A 21,820-nucleotide genomic window follows, 5' to 3' on the forward strand; every position below is an offset into this window, starting at 1 on the left:
CTTCTTTTTTTCTTTTTGGCTAGGAATTTATACTTAATGTAGTCCTGATGGGAGGCAAATACTGTTTGGGACAGTATAAGACTCAAACACGTATAGGTTACCATTTTGTACTAAGAATAAATCAACCAACCAACTTCCATAGTGGTTTCATATCCATGTAAAAAATCCCAGCAAAAACCCATCAGTTTGTTGTTTTTGCCTTGCTGGAAAGTCCCTGTGTGGCCCTGGATCACCAGATGTATCAGCATGCTCTTCTCCATACATCATAAAAGATTTCTGTTTCTCCTTACTTTTTGATATGATTTCTATTCGGGGTTTATGATAGAGGTTCTGCTTACTATATTAAATGTAAATCCTCCCAAGTGAGTGAAAAACCTGAGCATCTGGGTAACAGACTCAAGGTCACAGAAGAGGAAGAGAAAGAACCAGGATTTGAACCACTGGTTGTCTGTCTTGGGTCCATACTCTTCCCCCAGCCGCGTTACACCTTGCACAGTGTTCTCTGCTACCATGAACACCTCCTTTCAAACCTGAGTGAACTCCAGCCAGAGATCCAAGTTAGGGTTACCTGGGAAAGAATTTTGCTAAAAGTAGGAGACTAGCAGAAGCGAAGATGTCAGGATGTGATTGACTCTTAGCTGCAGACCATCAGCTGGCTGAAAGCCCAGCAAGCCTGCATTGATCACCTAGCCTCAAGCCACTGGATTTCTCCTCATTGGGCACTTGCCATGTTTTAAATAGCAAAGTTGAGCTTGGGTTAGCTTTGAGAACAAAACAATAATGAAACATATAATGTATCTATTGTTTGTTTCAACAAACCATTTGCTATTTTAACTTCTCTAAAATTAGGACAATGGCCATGAGCAAAACAAAACAGCAAGTGGAGGACACAGGTGTGAATATAGAAATAGCCTAATTTGCTAATTTCTCATCTCATTTGTGGTTTAATATTTTCATATCATTTTATTGGTACTACTCTTATGAGTTATATCAATAACCAAACATGTTCCTGTTAAGTTAATCTCAAATATGATCATGTAGGGCAGAGGTCTGCAATTTTTTTTTTAAAACTATAAAGGGACAAAATATTAATATTTTTGACTTTTCAGGGTCTGTGGTCTATGTCACAGCTACTCAACTCTCCTCCATGGTTGAGCAACTGCAGACAATGCAAAGAAATAAGTGTGGCTGTGTCTCAATAAAACATTATTTACAAAAATAGGTGATGGGACAGATTCGGTTAGTGGGCCACAGTGTGATGAACTTGAGTTAGGGATAGACATAATTCTAGAAATACTAAAAAAAGGAGAAGAGAGACAATAAATAATCGAGGCCAAAGGAGACATGCTCATCAGAGAAGGGGTGGATGTGAGTTTTGTTTCCCATGTAGACTTCTTATTCCTATTTTATACATGACATGCTATTTAATAGAGATATTGACTACAAAGAAGAGGCTCTTCTGTAAGTATGTTGGAGGAGTACTGAGTCGGAAGCCAGGAAAATCATGCTCTTAGCTAAAGTTGTGCCACTAACTTAATATACCAATGGGCAAATTAGTCTCTCTGAGTCCAAAAAAAGATGAGGGGATTAAAGGATCTCCAGAGGTCTTTCTGCAGTATCACTTTTTGAGACTGATTGTCTTATTAAGGTTTACGAGGACTGAGATGTAGCTCAGTGGTAGCTTGCTTCCCTAGTATGTAGTTTCAATCTCTAGCTCTCCCCACCAAAATAAATTAATGGGGAGAAATATAAAGCTTAAAAAAACATGGTTAAAGATTTATAAAAACCTATACTGTACCCTCCTGGTTCAACCCATAACCAACCCAGGCACAGGAACCAATGAGTCGAAGGACATTGTATCAAGGACATTCCTCAGAGGAGTATCTCAGGCTGTCATTGGGAGTAGGACTGAGTCACTGCAATGAGTGACTTCCCCCTCGGGTCACTTGATATAATGAGAAAACTTCCTTGTGCCTGCAGATAACAATCATGATGATATTTTGTAAGAATCCAAGAACATTTCGTGGTGAACAGAGCTGCAGGGGAACCACAAATCTCTTTCCACCACACAGTACTTCCAGTTCTTTTTAGAACCAAGGATGACACTCCTTTCTCAAATAGTGCTGTTCAGGATGACTGGTTGACTCTCAGATGTTGAATGTTGAGCAGGATCTTAGAGGCCCTTGTCTTTAGCAAACTGTACACAGAAGGGCTTCCTGCCTAAGGCTTGCTTCAAGCAGAGACACCCACTTTCCACTTTTACCTGCTGGTGCTAAATTAACACTAGTCCAGCTTCTTCATTGTAAAAGGGAAAACTGTGTCTCAAAAGGGGAGGGAAGTACGTGTGGCTGTTTCAGGGAGGGAGAGGAGATTGTGCTCGGCATGAGAAGCTCATATTCATCTTCTGGGGAAGGGGGTTGCCTAGGAGTGGAGGGCACACGGAGAAGTGAATACTCAGTCTCTGTTCCTCCCAAAGACTCTTTGGGTCTTTCAGCCTTGCAGGAAACATTCTCATAGTACACCTCAGCAGAAGTCCCTGAAGGCCTTCTTCCCTGGTCCTTGTGATGATGGATAAGGACATAGCAGAGCTCCTCCATGTGGGTCTGATTAGCACGGTCCTGCTGGCCAAAGGAGAGTCATCATCAAGATTTGGCCTCATGCTATTCCCTTCACACTTTAGTCTCCACACAGGCCTGATCCTGGGTAAAGTCTCTCTTCTACTACCATTTCCTTTCCATCTCTTGGCCATTTTTCCTAAAAATGGCCTCCACTCCAACCTCTAGACAAGGTAGCCCGAGCATTCATATTGCCCAGTGTACACAGACTACCCACGTGTATTCTCTGTACCCCATGTTTCAAAATGACCCTTGAACACCTTGTATAATTCCCTAAGTCTTGGGCCCTGGGCAGCCCTTTCTCATAAAGGACAATGATCTGATGATATATTAATGTAATTGGGTTATGATATAATCACTTATTATAGAGATCATTGCATCTTAAAAAAGAGAAAGAATTCAAGGAAAGGCCCTACTTATGGTGGGGTTGCAGAAGATAAAAGCAAAGGGAGCCAAGTAGAGGGAGAGAGCATGCATTTTGGAGTGATCTTTGGTTCCTGGCTCTGCCATCTTTCAGCTGTCTAACCTTGGGAAGTATCACTTAATCTGTTTCCTCATATGTTAAATGATGGAGAAACAACGATACCATTTTATGAGGTTGTTGTGACAGCTGCATGAGATGATGCCTCTAAAGCACTCAGTACATTGCTTGTCATAAATCAAATGCTCAGTAAATATTAGTTCCTTAAACTAAATTGTGCAACAGAGGGGCTGCTACTTCTGCCACCAGGCCCTGCATATGGCCCTGGGTTCACATTCCTGGCATCTAAAAAGTTCTTCTTCCATGTTAGGGTCAGAAGAGGTCTTATTACCTGGATAGGAGTAGGTGTCATTCCTTCATCTAGAGAAAGAAAATAAAACTCAATGAATTTCACATCTCAAGGTGATTTAAGAGGAGTGAGAACTGGAATATCAGCAACCAGAGAACCAAGGGGCAGCTGAGGTGCCCTTATTGGGCTCTTATGATCTGCAGAAGATCCCTGGGGAGTCACAGAGCTATCTGAACAAGAAACAGCCCAAGCTTGCTCAAGCTGAGAGATCAAGTGGAAGGAGACACACTTGGAGAAACGGGAAATCACACTCCCCTTGCTTTCCTCCCTCTGTTCTCCTTACTTAATAAAATCCTTTGCATACCTACTCTGTTAGAAGGAACATGGGGGACAAGCATCAGAAACAGTCCTGTCCTCTAGAGGCTCACAGGCTAGCCTAGGAGGCACACAGACTGGGAGAGACCCAGAATGCAATGAGGAGGGGATTGCTTGTCCTTCGGGCAGCAGGAGATGGTGCTCCTGTGGTGGCTGTGGTCAAGGAAAGTCTTACAGAAGGGAAACTCTTAAGGGGAGCATTCCCTTTCCTGAAGCTGCAGGGAATGGGGACACAAGCAAGAATGTTTTTCAAAAGCCAGTTGTTTGTCACGGACTGGCTCTGACCACTCAGCAAAAAGGCAAATGAACACATCTGCCACACTCCCCAACCCCCACTCCCCAAAATGGCAAAAGGGCCGGCTTGTAAATAAACAGGTGCCCTCCACGCAGCCTGCACAGGAGGCAGGTGTGGCACGCAGCTTGCCATGCGGTGCACAGATTTACATTCCTCAGGGTCTCACATCCCCATGTGCTTCTACAGCTATCCAGAACCCCCCTGATGATCATTAAAGAACAGGGTCTGTGACTGTAAGCATCAGGGGTCTTATTTATATCATATTTCACTCTGATGAAGATTAGAATTTCTTGGGACCCACCATTCCTGGGGTAAAATGGCTGGGCTGGGAGGGTAAGCTTATTCACTTAAACACTTTACAAAGCTGGATTTAAGGATTTGTTGTGTGAATAAACTACATTCCCCTCTGCCCAGGAAAGCAAAGGCATCTTAAATGTAATGCTATTCACTGCCTGTTCCTTCCCAAATTCGTCTCTCTCCTTAACTTCACTGATCTGTCCCTGGAGACCAGTGCACCAGCCACCTGAGTGGGCTTTTGGCAGCTGCTCTTGTCTTTCCCTGCCAAAACTGTTATCCACACAGAAGGAGCATGATTGCTGTTATGCAGAGCCCATCATCCCTGCCCCTTTGCCCCTTGTGTAGCTGCTGATTCTCCTGAGCTCTCATGACAAGGATCTAAATCTTTAACTGCCCATCCCTGTGCTTTTTCGCAGTTCATTATAAATGTCTTCTGTCTCCACCTTTTACATTTATTGTCTACAGTTCATTCCTTCATCCTCCAGACCACAGACACTAAGGACTTATGGAGATGAATAAGCCTATCTTCTCTTCAGTGAGCTCACAATCCAGTAGGGACAAAAGACAGATGATTGGATACGTTGAGGTAACATATGTAGATATTATCCTAGAAATATGCCCACAGGGCTTTTACTGCATAGAGAAGGGACAGTTTGGAAACATGCCTATCAAAATTGAAAATGATGGGAAGGAAATGACTTACTTTTCTTTTGGGAATCTTGCCTTGCTTTAAAAACACATAATTTTTTCCTGCAAAAACAAAAAAGAGAAAAGTAAATTGTTTTTTTTTTTTTAATATTCAGAAGCTCTCCAAAGAAATTACAATAACCTTTGCAATTTAATTCTAAATCTTTAAGTTGTTAAATTTATATGACTTTTATGATGACTTTTCAGCTTACAGGAATCAGAGGATAAGAAAGAGAAAATGAAAGATGAGACCAGATAGACATATGTCTCTCTGCTCCCTTTTTCTCTTTGTCCCCTTTCTTCCCTTTTCTAAACCTGATATGGAATTTACGTATAGGGGAACTATGGTTGTTTGGAGGTTTATTTGTTTATTTCTAATACAATAATAGTTTATTTTATATCATGTGAATGGGGGAGCCAGGATAATTGCCATTCCCAGTCCTAATCTATGATCTCCTAAACATTTTTCCATTAGAACACAGTGTAGAGAAGGTCTCCTGGAAAAATGGAATATAAATGTAGTGGACATCCATTACCATCTCCGGAGACAAGGACGCATTGCTCTGAGGAGGATCACCATATTGCCTGATTTGCGCAGTGGTTAATGTCATTACCAATCACTTAGCAGTTATTAACTATGTTTAGCATATTCATCATTTCCAAAGGTGTCCCAGTTTGGATAGTAAATTATATTAGTATACTGTCTGTAAATGATCTGTGCAAGGAACAGAAAGGTGTGCTTCTACACATGGAGACCCTGGAATTTTCAGTGTGAAAAAAAGTCTTCATATTAGTAGCCAGTTTCACTCTCGCTTCTGAGGCTTGCCAGTTTGAGGAGAGTGTACCACTCATGAGACAACTGTTCCTCTTTCTCACCTGATTCTGAGGGTTGCTTCCCAGATCGACTCTAAGTGACTGTGGTCTGGGGTTGGTGCCAGGATTGCACTATGGCCACGGACAGCCCAGAGTTCACAGGTAACTTAGAGCAAACACCACACTGAAACCACACATAGGGAAATCACTCATAAGAGTGATTCTCCACTTACCACGGGAGGCAGAAACACTCTTCTGTGTCGTGGCAATCCCAGCATCTGAAATACCCAAGAGAAACTCACAGTCACAAGACTGGTTTATGCAGCTTTGTTAAGGTGGCTGCCTACCCTTCACCATTTCTGTAGAAAACCCTTTGTTTCCCCAGGCATGCCTTCACCTTAGGTGCCTTGGACACATCCCTCTGAAGATGAAGATGACATCATTGGTTCCAAATCAGGGGAAAGAACATTTACTGTATTCCCAGCAAAGGGAAAAGTTTTCTCACACCCCATACTAGAGATTTGCTTTGTTCCTTTGTGATGAGGAACACAGGATTATCTTCAGGAAATCAAGATACAGGCATGTGGACATCTTTAAAGGTCATTTCATTCCAGTGTGGGTTTGGCATATATCTACACATAATTTCAGGGCACTCTGAATTTCTCCTTTTCGTAGTACATTTTAATGGTCTGCTCACCTGTCTATATTCTTTACTAGAATGTGAGCTTCACAAGATTGGTGAGTCATATTTGCTTCATTTATCATGGTACATGTCACCAGCATGTGCCACATCTGACATAGAATAAATGTTTTCAGTAGATACTTGATAAGAATATGAATAAGAAATGAGTAGCCAAGAACAAAGTAACACTAGCTGGCACCTAAGATCATCTACCACCTGACTCCAATGGCATAGCTAGATAGCCAGACATGTCATTGACAGTAGATAAAATAAAAATCCCCTCTGCACACAGATATTGGATTAAAATCTAAATATCATTCTGTGCATCTTTCTGAATTTGAGACATGGTCAACTCCCCCCACCCATGGTTAGATGTGAAAGCCTTCTATAAATTATTACATTAGTTAAGAATATTTGGAAAACACTGTCCAAAAAAGGTCTCTCTGATGACCTTTCCCAGGGAATTTTGTCAGAGGGGACGGTGGAGGAGTGGCCAGCTGCACCGTAACAGTGGCTGTGGCCACCATGTTGGCTGAGGGTAGTGACAGCCTCCAGGGGCTGTGTGTCATCAGATCCTTTGAGGCTGAAGGGCACAGCCTGCAGCTCTTCCTCTTCTTTGGCTGCCTTTGGTTCCCTTTAAGCCATTTGTTTCCATCTCCTTCTTCTGTAACTAAAAGGCATCATAAGGAAACTACTGAGTCAAACCAATGCTAAGAAAAAAGTTCACAAAAGGGATATGAGAGTGAGATAAAAGGAGATGGTATATTTCAAACTACTGGATCTATATATCTGAACTCCTTGAACCACAGTTTTTTAATTTTAAAATGAGGAGATATATATATATATATATATATATATATATATATATATATATACTGCTTAGCTAATGGGTTTGTAAGGATCAGATAAAGTTGACTATAGGAAAAAGCTACCTGTAAGTTCTTGACTATAGGAAAAAGCTACTTGTAAGTTCTTTCCTCTATTAAGCCTTTTCTGAAACGTATTCTTGCATTTCAATGTGAATGTTTTTGGATTAGGATGAGATTCAATAATTTCCATGTCTCAAATCAAATTTCTATAGCCTCCCCTACAAGTCAGCGATTGTAGGTTCCTGTTTTTCTACAGAGACTTACCTTGCTCCCAGGTCTATCCAATCTCTCCCTTGTTTTAATGGTCCTGGCCCTTCTTATTTATTTCATCATTTGGATTATATGCTTTAGCATATTTGAACTATATGCCCAATGATGCCTGCCCCAAAATATATGATTCTCAGCTTGCACTAAAGAATGTGGTCTGTTGGCCAATCACTGGGTCGGCAGCCCCCACACAGCCTTGGCCCAGCAGTTGATTTTTAGTTCCACTCTTTCAAAAGATCCTTCTGAAACCATGAGAAAAGTGCAAATAATTCCATAGGAAACAGGACAACAGATTTTACCATACTTTGGAATTCTTGGACATTGGGACGCAAATTCCACATTGTGGTGATTCTTTGGGCACTCAGAAGGTTAGGAAGAATTGATGAGGCTCTGTTTAACAGCATCAGGGTAAACTCAAGGACTTCTTCATAAACCTTCCAAGAATTGTCATGGTGTGGGGAATGGGATCACTTCAGAAACAGATAAAGTTTCAAATGGAAGGTCTAGATGGAACTTGGGCACAAAGGATTTGAGACAGGCAAACAAAGACACAATAGGATATAGGACCCCTTATTTTATAACAGGGTAGGAGAGAGTCTGACACTGTCTTATTGACTGTTGCTCACAGTTACTTCAGACTCCTAGCAAAGCAGCACAAGTCCCATCCAAAGTTTCCCCATTGTCTATTATCCTGTCTTCACAGTAAGTACACTTATGCTGACGCAGGGTGTGTGTGTGTGTGTGTGTGTGTGTGTGTGTGATGGGTACTTGAGGGCTAGGACCTGTCAGGCTACCTTTTTCTTGAGCAGAAGCTGGGAGGAGTCTGGTACAGAGTTAGGTACAGGGTTCTCTCACCTGGATGTTCTCTGCTTGGTGTTTTGAAGTCTGAGTTTCCAAGGCATTTCTTGAGTGTCCCGCTGCCACCTAAAACTCAATGTATCAGAAATGAGCTCAGCAATTCCTCTCCAGGATTTTCACTCTTTCTGTTTTCCCCACTTTGCTCACTTGTGCTGTTTGTGTAATCCTGGAATCGCTTCAGCTTTCCCTGCCCTTCTTGCAGTTGTTAACACTCCCTCCTAATGATACGCCACAGCTGTCTCTGACCTGATATTCTTTCCGTTGCCACAGAAAAGCCCCTAGACATGCACCTCTGGTCCTAAATCATTTGTTCCTAAATGTCCAGGAACCCTCATCACATTCCCTAAAGTGTCAATGTACAGAGAGAGGCCTGGGCTCCTCAGCTCTCCTTAAATGGTGGGGTTCCAGGGGCTGCACACGAGCAGTGGGTTCCTGTAAATCACCATCTTTCACAGAAAGCAAGGAGGCAGACAGAGAACCAGGCTAAAAGGAGAGGAAAAGAATTAAATAAAGACAATGAATAGGTTCATTGTTCGGGTTGTATATCTGCAAAATCCCGTTTTCATTTGCTGGAAGTTGAGAGTATGAAGAAAAAGAAACTAACAAACACTGCTTACTTTGTGCCAGTCATTTTATGCGCCATATTTCACTTAATCCCAGAATATAACCACCATGAAGTTCATATTATCATACTATTACTTACCAATCGATGAAGAAAGAGAGGCTGAAATAGGCAATTTGTTTAAGGATCCACAACCAGTAATGGAGAGAGTCTGGGTTGCCCTGGGACAGATTCTTCCTTCAGAAACCCTGAGCTCTTCTCCTGAAAGCATAGGTGCCCTTCTATCCTATGGGGGAGTTTTCCCAGTTTTTGTAACAAATTTGATCAGGAAAGACATGGAAAGGGGAGTGCTGACAGGGTGGGAACTGGGTGATGGGGTAAAGTAAAAAACTTAGTTCCCAGTCAATACAAGACTTTTGAATATGTCAAGAAAAACATTTTAAATCAGCATGAAAATGAGGATCCTAGGCCAACTGATCAATCATTTGAAAAAACATCATATCTGAAAGCATATGTTGAATATATAGGGCTAAATATAAAACAAAACCACACAAAGCATGTATGTGTGGATTGGTCTTATCTTAGAAGGGGGAAAGAATTAAAAAATGCAAGAAACCTAAATATTTTCTACATTTAATTCAATTATCTTTAAAATATAACAAACATACAACCATAAAAGTTAGCATGGCCCAAGACACATAAACTGAAAAACATATATATATATATATATACATATACACACACACATATATACATACATACATACATATATATTTGCAAAATTTATGTAAGGACTAATTTCTTTAAAGTACAAATAACTTTTACCATCAATAACTCAAAAGAAACCAAAATCCAAAACAAAATTGGGAAAAAGACATTATTGGCTCTTTACACATAAAGAAATCAAATGACTTCTAGAACTTAAAATAAATATAATGCATCTAATGTTATAACCATGATTAGAAGTTTGTCTCAAGAATTTTTTAGAATGTTTACATGTTAATATCATAATCCACCACCCTCACACTGAAGTCCTGCAAAATTACCCTTGTGACATCAATCTCTACTTTCTTGTTCACAACATATCTATATTTTGTTTCTACTTTCAAGACAGTTTTTTCTTTGTTTTCAACCATTCATCTAATGCTTATGGAGTGCCTGTTATGATCCAGGAACAATGCTAGGACCCAAGAATTTAAGAAACAGTGAATAAACAATGAAAAATGATCCCCACATTCAAAGATCTCACATCCACATTTAAAAACAGTGATGTATACTCTTTCAGAAGACCGTTAGAGCAGAAGACTGACCAAGGGCTCTGAATATCCAGGGAGGAGGAGTCTCAGACAATACTGATCCTCAAGAAGGAACATGAGACGTTCCATATGATTTCCAAGCCTTCTTTTGGTAAGTGGTATTTTGGGATACGCCCTTTTTCTGTACTCCACTTTCCAGTGGCATGATCTGAGATCTTGGACACCAAAAAATCCCATAAACAATACCATTCTGCAAGCTCCCTCTCCCTAGACCACATCACTTTATACCCTAAAGATCCCCTTAGTTTGGGTGGTACTTAATTTTACATCATTTGCTTTGATGCGAATGAAGACTGGTTAAAATTTTTTTACTTCTGATTACTGAATCATTTTATGTGTCAGACATTAAGTTAGCATTATGCACACAAGAGGCTTCCATGGTAGGTATCATATAATTTTTTTCCATTTAAAATGAGGAAACTGAGGTCTAGAAAAGTTAAACCAAACACTCTACCTATGTACATGACCTCTGCTTACCTGTTTTAAATCCAGGAAGTCTGCAGTACATGAGGCTTCATGGTGGCAGGAAACTTGCTAATTGCTTTGAACTTAAAATAGTGACAGAAAGAGTAGGTGTCTTGGAGCTCCTTGTAGAGCATTGCACTCAAGGGAGCATTCCCTCCCCAGGACCTCAGAAAACGGCTCCTTTCTTAGGTGGGGGCCTAGCACGGAGGCCTCTCTGGATGAAGTTGTTCCGCATTTCACAGCAGTTGCTCACTAGGATTCTGGGCCAAATTGTATTTAAGGAACTTGGTGGGGTGTCTGACACATAGGAGGAACTGAATTCTTGTCAGATTCCTTATTCAATTCCCTTCACCCCCAAGAACTGCCCTCTTTTTCTCATGTTGCCCTCACCCTCTCCCCTGCTCCCTTGTAGGGAGTCTGGACTCACCTGTTTTCCCTCTGTAGATGGTTCCCCATCCTCTCAGTCCTCTCAGCACCTTCGCAGCCAACCGTCCCTTTACCACTTCCTTCTCACCCCTTGCACTCTGACAGGGCACTCCTGACTTAGAGAATGGGCTGCATGGCTCTGGCCACCTGTGCAGAGCAGAAAAGAGAAGGGTATCTGTCTAGGGGAGGAAGAGGCTGGGGGAGGAGCGTTAGAGGCACACACGCACGCAGAACGTGCTGAAATGTCAAAGCCTTTGTGCACTGGACTATTAGCCAAAACCAGAATCTGCTGGTCAGTGCAAGCTCTGAGAACCTGGGGAACCCCCGGTCTGCAATTACAAGTGGGTTGTGAGGTTTTTTCCATTTCAGATACCTATTAAATCATGATGTCTTAGAAAAGTCGGGGGGGGGGAATTTTGTTTTAAAAAAGAAAAGGTTAAACCAAAGGGTTAAACCACAGGCTAGTAGAAAATATATAAAGGATTCTCAGAACTCACTCATGAGAAAACAAACGTCCAGTAACAAAAATGGCAAACTATATGAACAGACTCTTCACCAAAGACACTGTATAGATAGCAAATAAATGCCTGAAACGATGCTCACCATCACAGTCATTAGGATGATGTAGCTCAAAACCAAAAGCAATAACTTTGCACACTCTTTAGAAGGGCTAATGTTGAAAAATGAAAACAGAACCTGACAATACTGAGTGCCGACAAGGGATGGAGTACAAGTGAGAGTGTTACACATTGCTCTTGGCAATCTGAAATGGTACAGCCTCTTTGTAAACCAAATGGCAGTTACGTGTAAAGTTAGACTTCCCATGCAACCCAGCAATCCTGCTTATCTGAGACTCACAAAATCTCCCTCATCAGTAAATTAGACGAAATAGCAGAGAAAGTAAATTCTTAACAAAGTTTATGTTACCCAAGTGAAACCTACATCCTCTAAGAACCTGTATGTAAAGTTGTATATCTGCCCCCCCCCAATTGGAAATAGCCCAAATAATCTTCGACTGGTGAATGGCTGAACAAACTATGGAGTGGAATACCAGTTGGTGCAACAACTTGATGAATCTCAAATGCATTATTTAAAAAAAAAACTGACATTTTGTGACATTCAGGACAAGACAAAACCAAAGTCTGCCACAAGCAAGGGATAGGAGAGAAAGTGATTTTCAAAGATACTGAGGGAATTTCTGCTCTTTTCTTTATCCTGATAATAGTGGTGGTGGTATGTCTCTTTGCATTCCTTGTCACAGAACTGTAGATTATAAAGGATATATTAGTTTTATACATATCTCAAGAGGAAGAAAAGAGATTTGAAAAGAAAGAAATTTGGGGATAGAAATCATGGATTTATTTTGCATTATTCTTTTATTTTTTACTTGTTCTTTTTTAGATCTATATGACAGTAGAGTGTATTTTGACATATTATACATGCATGTAGTATAACTTATTCTAATTAGGATCCATTCTTGTGGTGTATATGTTGTGGAGTTACACTGATCATGTATTCATACATGAACATAGGAAAGTTATACCTGATTCATTCTACTGTCTTTCCTATTCCATGCCCGCTCCCTGCTCTTCATTCCCCTTTGTCTAATTCAATGAACTTCTATCCTCTTCTGCCTTGTGGGTTATCATCAGAGAGAACACTCAGCCTTTGGATTTTGATGATTAGCTTATTTCACTTAGCATGATAGTCTCCAGTTCCATCCATTTACGAGCAAATGCTATAATTTCATTCTTCTTTAAAGATGAGTAATATTGCATTATGTATATATATATATACCATGTTTTCTTTATCCATTCATATGTTGAAGGGTACCTAGTTCAGTTCCATAGTTCAGCTATTGTAAATTGACCTACTGTAAACATTGCATTTATTCCAATTTAATATCTATAAAAATTAAGGGTTTTCTTTCTCTTCTACCTCTGTGGAGAGGTTTAAAGGAGAGACAGGAGAATTTGGTTTAAATTATCTCTAATAGTCATTTTATTAAATTTTTTATTAATCCCTCAGATAATTAACTCTAGGAAAAATGTTATGGTAGAAAATTTTCTTATTTTGTGAACATCTGAAAATCACAAAATCCCTCTTTCTAGTAAATTAGATAGTTAAATAAGAAAATATATAACAAAGTTTACATTTAAAATTAGGGTGTTCATTGTATATAGGTTTAAGAAATCTAGGACTACCTTAATCTGTTTCTTCCATTCTTCACTTCTAAAGCCATTTCCTTCCCCAGGCTGGATAATTGCAATAAATATTAAAGGATATCTTGTAAGTTACCTAAATCATATATGTGTAGAAAATTTGGGATAGCAACCATGGCCTACCATTTTGTGTGTGGACAAAATGTGTGTGTGTGTGTGTGTGTGTGTGTGTGTGTGTGTGTGTGTAATAATACTGAGAGGTCTTCTTCCTAATCTAACTTTTACTTACTTTGTGCTGAAGAAGAGGAGCTGATTAGGAGTCCTGGTTGATGTCTGAAAACCACAGCTATTCATTGCTAATAGTCCTCATTAAAGAATGTTTTTAAAAAGGAGATAACTGTTTGTCCCAGTAATTCTGGTTGGGTTTTTGCATTTTGCTCCAATGGCTGGTCAAGAACAATGAGTAACCTAGAGGGTTATTTTGATTGGAAAGGCCATTGTCTGAAAGCCAAGTGGGAATTTGTTCAGTTTACTGAAACTCTCTTATAGATGTGACTGGAAGGAGGGTAGCACAGTACTTCCTTGTTAATGAGTGACCCTTGAGAAAAATGTTTCTTCTTTTACAAAGTTTCTCATTAAAAAAAAAAAAAAGTAACATAGAATATGAAAGATAAATAACTACAGGAAAAAAACAATACAAAACAGGAGGGCAGGCACTGTAAAAGTTCAAGAACTCAGCTAAATTTTTAAAAATCAAAGTGAAAGGCCCAAGAAGAGCCTTTTATCAAAATATCATTAAAAAATAAGCAATGTTATGGACATTGTAAACAAATTAAGTGGGTTACCTCTGACAGTCAAATGGAAGCAAGCTCTAAGCGCCCTCTTCAGGCCAAAATCTGTGCATGACATTCTTTCAGATAAAAGTGAAGTCCTGGGCACAGAGCCCCCATTCCTGCACACAGGCGGGTGCACACCAGCACACATGGTCCAGGGTTATTTGGTGTTTCAGTGCCTTGTGTAGGGAGAGGTTGACAATCCAGTCCAAAAACCTAGCAGACATTGACAGTCCCTAATACTGTGGAGTGTATGCTTAGATTTTATTTGGAAACCTAGGCCACCTAAAAACTTTGTAAATTATGCTGTTTGGAGTCTTTCGGATTCCAGAGAAAAGAAAAGAAAGCAATCACATTCTCTTAGGTCAGTAATGTGTGTGTGTGTGTGTGTGTGTGTGTGTGTGTGTGTGTGTGTGTTTGATTCCTACTTCCCTCAATCCTTTGTCTTAATTTTCATTTGGTAAAGAACCAGGTTATCTTTACCACAAAGGACATTTTTGTGACTGGAATCTCTGCTCTTTGTTTCTAAGAATGTGCCCATCGCCAATTGTTTGGCACAGCATTGAGATTTCTTAACTCCCAGAAAGTCTGAACCTGAAGGCATATTTAAATTTTTATTAATTCTGTAGGTATTTATTTAGTGTTTAGTATGGGGGAATATATGGCATGATGCCTTATTTTCAAATCTATAATCTTCTTCCTACAAGTTGTAGGATTTTTTGCAAATGGCTCAAACTCACCCAAGTTTACTCATTCATAAATTGGAAATAAAGGTGTCTACTTAACCTAGTTGCTATGAAGATTACAGGAGTTCATACCTATATAGTGTATTATATAGGCTAGTATACCTAACAAAGCATGCACTCTCCTGTGATGACTATTTTCTAAATTTGTGTATCTAATATTGTGCTCATTGTTCTGGACAAAATGGATGCTAGAGGTTTCATTTAGGGTTGGGTTATGTGATTCAGTCTGATTCAGGTTCCATTCTTTGCTATTATGTCTGAGAAATTCTGAGCTCCCAAGATGAGTGAAATATGAAGAATGACAAAAATCAATACTTGGATCAAGAGCAACATTTAAACCACATTTTAGTGGCATTTTATTATCCATAATAAAATGAATCGAATCATTATCACTCTAAAGACAATGCTCAAACTACCTTAGGTGACATAAGCTTTTTTTTTCTGACTCTTAAGACTAAAACTTATTCTAATATTTTTGAGATATCTGAATATTTAAAATAATAGATATTTTATATCAAGAACATTTTGCGAATATATATGTATGATTTGAGCTGGCTGGTCACCACGTTCAGATGCCTTTTCTGCAGAGCTCCAAGAGCATCCAAGCAGGATCCAATGAGAAGCTGGCCCCTCTGGATGATGGAAGTGTGCTGCAGCCACAGCAGGCCTCCCAACACAGTCACAGCGATGCTTGCTTCCATCTTCAGAACAGGCTTGTCAACTGCTTCTAACCCAGGAGAGAAGACAATACACAAAGAAAGCAGAGAGCTTTGGAATCTCGAAGCATTGACCAACAACCTGAAACAGGATGTACTAGAGAGTCATTTCCACCCCATCCCTCTCCCACCGTGGAATATCTCCTGGCCTTTATGGTCAAGGGTAAAGAAGGAAATTGCAGGAGTGAATATGACTATTATCTCATCATAAATTGGTGGCAGCAAGACAAACTGGAGGTAGAGTCAGAGCAGCACCCTTGCTGAACTGGATGCAGGTGGTGTATGGATTATTAGGAGGAAGATGTTCCACTCTGGCAAACACTAACTTAGTTCCTTAGCCCTCGCTGAGCTTCAGGTCAGGTTTTTCCCACTCTGTTATATAGCATCCATGAATGTAAAGAGTGACAGAAAGGAACAGCTAACTCTCAAGTTACACTTCAATAATGCTTAATAATCATTTTTCATTATAGCACCAATAGAACGACACACAAGAAGAGAAGTGAACAAAACCACCTCTGCTTTCAACTAATTACAACATAATCATTTAGATTTATTTTTTTCTGGTCATCTTGGGGTTAAAAGATGTTTATTGTATGTTATATGTTCTGCCTTCCTCTTCATAGTCTGCATTGGACTACACAGCCAGTCTTTTCAGTGGTTGTGTGATATTTTCTTGGACACTTGGACTATTTTAATCATTATATTATTATTGCCATTAGAAATAGTATAGTGTCCTGGACATTTTGTTTACTTTAATACCTGGGCTACTTCCAAGAACCGCCGAGTCAAAATATGTGAGCATATTTATGGTTGTTGTTATAATAAATTGCTTTCACTCATCTATCAGCAAAATACAAGAAAACCAGTATCATTTAATTTCCATCTATTTCAAAGGAAATAGATTTTGACATTAAAAACTGGACATATTTTAAAAGACAAATGTTTCTATTTCATTGTTGTTTACGTTTGTATTTTGTAATTTACTGTTTTACCACATTGGATATTGTCTTGTACCTGAACAGGCTGTTCATGAGCTTGCCTACTGGAGTTATAGTTTTCCTTGTTATGCTATATGCTAGATAAAGATATTGCTTGTATTGTGAGCACATAATTCTTGCCAATAGTTTTCCCTAGTGTATTGTTCATGTTTAAATCTATTTTAAAAAATTTAAATCTATTTTTAAATGCCTCCTTTGTCAAAGGATGTGGCATGCAAGGTTACATTTACTTAGATGAAGATAAACCTATTTATCTGATGGTTTTTATTTTTTAACCCAGTGCTATGCCCTGTGACGTAAGTCATGTAAAACAGACATACACACAGATATTTACAACAGACACATCTGGCACAGCCAGCTGTCAGATCGCTAGACTCATGGTTCCCCAATGGTCTTGTTTTCTCATGTCCTCCATTCTGAACATCCTCTTTTTTCTCCAAAGAGTCTGTTAATTCTTCATTGCCAGCTCTTTCTATTTCAAATTCCTTCAACATCAGCTGGCACTATCCACAGTGTATCCTCTATTGCTATTTAATTGTCCTCCAGTATGGTTTGTCTATGTAACTAAAACATAAATCCTTAGAAGCAAAGTCATAACTTATTATCTTTTGATATCTTTCAACATTACATGGTCACTTGAAAAACAGCCTAGTGAACTGGGAGCAGCCAGTGTTGCATGGTGGGGTTAAGTAGCAGAATAGAGAGGGGAAACCAGGAATCTATGTTTTAAGAAATCTAGACAGAGGAATCTTATTTTAAAGATAACTTTTCAAATTGGAATTTAGAGACACTGGGAGAATCAACTAGCGAGTGGGAAGTGCTCTAATCCACACTATCTTACTAAGGGCAAATGCACTTCTGGTTTCAGTCTCCATTGGATATGTTCCTGGTCATGTCGAGGAAACTGAGGCAGCTTACCAGGTTTTCATTTAGGTTTTTTCTAGGAGATGCTTTAGACTTTAATATTCTCCTCGAGTAATGTTTCAGACTCTTCAGCCTAGAAATTGGGATAGGAAACAGGAGTCAAATTCTGGGGTGTTAATAAGGGTCTGATTTATACAATCTAGTCTATAATCTAGTGTACAATCTAGTTCAAAGCCAATTGAGGCTGGCTTTGAACTTGTGATCCTCCTGCCTCACCCTCCCAAGCTGCTGGGATTACAGGCGTGCACCACTGCACAAGGCTGGAAAACTAATTTTAAATGCCTACTTATAATCTTGTTGATTGCTTGGTGATTTACTTAATCATCCATTTATCATTATTCTTATAACTAATGCTCAATGAACATTATTAGGAGTGAGAGCTGGGACTTCTGCATTGTGTGCATCGTCCTGAGAATCAGGACACTTTGCAAGGATGCTGTGACAGGCCTTCAAGAGAGCTTTTCAGTTAGTGAAAGCAAAGCCACAATCCTAAGGTGGTCTTGGTGGGGAAAGAGTTTGGGGTAGTGGAAAGGGAACTGGCACAGAAACCCAGCCAGGATCTAACATCAGGGAGCAAAAGTATCTACTAGATAACACAGTGTGATGATTTTCCATTGGCTGATGTTAGAGTCCTTTCAACCGTCATGCCATCATTTTGTATTTTAATTGATGGACAAGCAGTACTTTTTGAGAATAGGCACAGGAAGAACATCAGCTTCCCTTGCTCTTTCCGCCTCCCCTCCCCACACACCCCAAATACACTAAACTGAATCCTGCAAGCTTGGTAGTCCCATAAATAGAGAGATGCCCTAACCAGCAGGCACTGGAAATAGTTTATCTTAAATGTCTTCCTCATCTTTTTATTTTAATTGTCATTTCCCTTTGTTCTTCCAGGCAGAGGTAGGCTGGTAGAGATGTGATGAGGTATTTTCACTGCATCTCTCCACTCAGTTTCGATTCAAGGTCCCAATACTGTTTCATAACTTAGAATCCTATTGCAAAGTTGGCTTATGATTTTGAAGATCTTAAGATCCCCAAGTGATGTACCCAAATTCATAGAGAACCATGACATCGATCAATATTTGTGGGACTTTCTGAGTAACTTAGGTTACCGTGGGATAAGTAGATTATAGGGCATTTGTTTTTGAGCTCTTGCTTTTATCAGGCACTGTGAGTACAAGAGCATTGTACCTTCAGGCTGAGAGCCTTCACCCCAGTCCAATTTTAACATGAGGTGGAGGGGAAGGGCCTCATACACTACAACACAGCCATCTGTGGTGGTCCCTGGATGCTAATGTAAGTCAAGGAAGTTCTGATATCTCTTTACATTTGTTTTCCTTTGTTATTTCTTTAGTCTTTACAAAAAATAACAATTTATATCGTATACCTTGCGATAATAGAAACTTTTCATACTAAACTCTATGTAATAATTTTCTGTAGAATAAGAAAAATACACTGGTAGTTCCTATAAATTGCAGAGTTTCTTTTACTCAAACAAAATTTAAAAAAGAACTGTTCCAAGTTTACCTCCTCCTTAATATCACTTTCTTCTTGCAGTTCTTCTTCCAGGAATCCACTTGAAACTAGTTCAAAAAAGAAGGTGTGAACTCAACTACTGAAATGTGGGTCACAATTTCAACTAGTCGAACTGTTAAGTTAGACCATATTCAACTCATTCATGCTGTGATCTGACATTGTGATCTGACATTGGTGTGAAGGGTAACCTTAAAAAAAGGCTTAGATATATTTTATTATAAAGATCATATAACAATGTGCAGAAAGTTTGAAAGGTAAGGAGACAAAATCATCTTTTATCCCAATATCTCCAAATACTTTCAATATGTATTTGGAGTGCCAGGGACATTAAGTAATAAGGACACCTAAGACAGCACAATATTAAGATCCTATGCTTTTTTTTTAGATAGTACAACAGCAGACCAGCAAATATACAAACAAAACCAAAACCAACTTGACATTGGCCTATGGGACAGCACATGTTGGGCTACTGGAGTGTACAGGAGAGTGATTCAGTGAGGTTTGGAATTATCGTTGATGGCTCCCTGAAGAAAAAATTAAGATTAAAGGAATAAGAAGGAGTTAGCTGTATGGAATGGAGACCTGAGGGTAAGGGGATGTTTAGAGGGTTCTAGGCAGAAGGAGTGTTTTGTGAAGGCTCAGGTGTGGGACACACCCAGATCTCCCATTTCAGGGGAACCATTAATAGTTTGCTATGGCTAGGTAGAAGAGACATCTGATGAAGGAACGGATGGTGAAGGACCCATTAATGTTTCTTGTGGACGCTTAATCTTAAGTTCAGTGGGAACCTATATAAATACAGTACTTTATGTCCACTTAGTTTCAAAATCATGCAACTGTAATGTAACAAATTATAATTCACTTAAAGTTAGTAACCTAGTGTTTTTATCATTGGCATTTTTACTTGACATATATCCTAGGGTCCTTCTCTACATTACAAAATAGACAATTTCTTTTTTAATTATTTATTTGTTTATTTTTGGTACCAGGATTGAACTAAGGGATGCTTAACCACTAAGCCACCTCCCTAGCCCTTTTTCATATTTTATTTAGAGACAGGGTCTTGCTGAGTTACTTAGCTCCTTGACAAATTGTTGAGGCTGGCTTTGAAACTTGTGATCCTCCTGCCTCACTCTCCCAAGCTACTGGGATTACAGGGGTGCACCACTGCACAAGGCTGGAACATTAATTTTTAATGCCTACTTATAATCTTGTTGACTGCTTGTTGAGTAACTTAATCATCCATTTATCATTATACATTTTTATTTTTTCTAAGTTTTTATTCTTATAAATAATGCTCAATGAACATTTCTATTTCTTATTTGCTTATATCTTTAGGATAAATGTCTTGAAATTATATTGTTTATAAATACCTTTATGGCTTTTGCAATCTCTATAACTTTATTAATGTATTCTGGTACCAACAAAGTAAGTACACATAGTAAATTCACAACATTTTTAAATCAATAAGTATTATTATTCTTTTAAAAACTCAGTAATAAAATAAACCAAATATCTAACTTGTTATTATGTTATTATATCAACAACCTTGAACATTTTTCTGCTTTTCACTTTCAATTTCTTCATTAAATTGTCCTTTGTTGTGCTCTCTTTGGCAGCACACATACTGAAACTGGAACAATACAGAGAAGATTAGCATGGCCCCTGTGCAAGGATGACACGCAAATCTGTGAAGTGTTCCATATTTTTAAGTAGGACCTATTCTCCATCATGTGGAATTAGGCCCCAGCTTCCTTAATAAGACTTCTGTGGCACAAGAATTAAAATCAAGAATCAATAAATGGGACGGACTCAAACTAAAAAGTTTCTTCTCAGCAAAAGAAACAATCTGGGAGGTGAACAGAGAGCCTACATCTTGGGAGCAAATCTTTACCCCTCACACATCAGATAGAGCACTAATCTCTAGGGTATATAAAGAACTCAAAAAGCTAAGCACCAAAAAAACCCAAATAACCCAATCAATAAATGGGCCAAGGAATTGAACAGACACTTCTCAGAAGAGCGTATACAATCGATCAACAAATATATGAAAAAATGTTCATCATCTCTAGCAATTAGAGAAATGCAAATCAAAACAACTCTAAGATTTCATTTCACTCCAGTCAGAATGGCAGCTATTATGCATACAAACAACAATAAGTGTTGGCGAGGATGTGAGGATAAAAGGTACACTCATACACTGCTGGTGGGACTGCAAATTGATGCAGCCAATATGGAAAGCAGTGTGGAGATTTCTTGGAAAATTGGGAATGGAACCACCATTTGACCCAGCTGTCCCTCTCCTTGGTCTATATCCAAAGGACTTAAAAACAGCATACTACTCGGGGCTGGGGATGTGGCTCAAGCGGTATCGCGCTCGCCTGGCATGCGTGCGGCCCGGGTTCGATCCTCAGCACCACATACCAACAAAGATGTTGTGTCCGCCGAGAACTAAAAAATAAATATTAAAAATTCTCTCTCTCTCTCTCTCTCTCCTCTCTCACTCTCTTTAAAAAAAAAAAAAACAGCATACTACAGGGACACAGCCACATCAATGTTTATAATAGCACAATTCACAATAGCTAAACTGTGGAACCTAGATGCCCTT

At 39.3% G+C, this 21,820-nt stretch overlaps 2 protein-coding genes and 1 non-coding gene across 5 annotated transcripts in view; 1 reads left to right on the plus strand and 2 right to left on the minus strand.

Annotated features, from left to right (window-relative positions):
- Nucleotides 1-2,297: 2,297 nt before the first annotated feature.
- On the minus strand, nucleotides 2,298-11,327 carry Gcsam (germinal center associated signaling and motility). Of its 3 annotated transcripts, none has more exons than XM_026396419.2 (6): nucleotides 11,299-11,327; nucleotides 8,526-8,594; nucleotides 6,086-6,130; nucleotides 5,056-5,102; nucleotides 3,428-3,456; nucleotides 2,298-2,618 (listed from the first exon to the last, which is right to left on the minus strand). In XM_026396419.2, the coding sequence occupies exons 1-6, from the start codon at nucleotides 11,325-11,327 to the stop codon at nucleotides 2,298-2,300; spliced, it is 540 nt and encodes a 179-aa protein (XP_026252204.2). The 3 variants fall into 3 exon arrangements, with proteins under 3 accessions (XP_026252204.2, XP_026252195.2, XP_026252212.2); XM_026396410.2 differs by having other exon boundaries at nucleotides 8,526-8,600; XM_026396427.2 differs by lacking the exon at nucleotides 6,086-6,130.
- Nucleotides 11,328-17,704: 6,377 nt separating this feature from the next.
- Slc9c1 (solute carrier family 9 member C1) overlaps nucleotides 17,705-21,820 on the minus strand; it is a 69,668-nt gene continuing 65,552 nt past the window's right edge. The window contains exons 26-27 of the mRNA XM_077795528.1: nucleotides 19,204-19,259; nucleotides 17,705-17,749 (exon numbers count right to left, since the gene is read on the minus strand). Coding sequence (XP_077651654.1) covers nucleotides 17,705-17,749; nucleotides 19,204-19,259 — 101 coding nt within the window. The remainder of the gene's footprint in view (nucleotides 17,750-19,203; nucleotides 19,260-21,820) is intronic.
- LOC113188341 (U6 spliceosomal RNA) lies at nucleotides 20,816-20,922 on the plus strand. Its single transcript, XR_003301531.1, has one exon. It is a non-coding gene; the product is annotated as a U6 spliceosomal RNA (small nuclear RNA).

Source organism: Urocitellus parryii, chromosome 2, assembly GCF_045843805.1.
Source record: "Urocitellus parryii isolate mUroPar1 chromosome 2, mUroPar1.hap1, whole genome shotgun sequence".
Classification (NCBI taxonomy): domain Eukaryota; kingdom Metazoa; phylum Chordata; class Mammalia; order Rodentia; family Sciuridae; genus Urocitellus; species Urocitellus parryii.

Bases quoted from the DNA above. Each gene is read 5' to 3' on its own strand.
- Gcsam (XM_026396410.2), bottom strand. From the start codon at position 11,327: ATGGGGAACCATCTACAGAGGGAAAACAG. The intron at 6,131-8,525 runs GTGAGAGAACCC...TGGGTATTTCAG, and splicing joins ACCAAGCAGAGAACATCCAG to ATGCTGGGATTGCCACGACA. The intron at 5,103-6,085 runs GTAAGTGGAGAA...TTGTTTTTGCAG, and splicing joins GAGTGTTTCTGCCTCCCGTG to GAAAAAATTATGTGTTTTTA.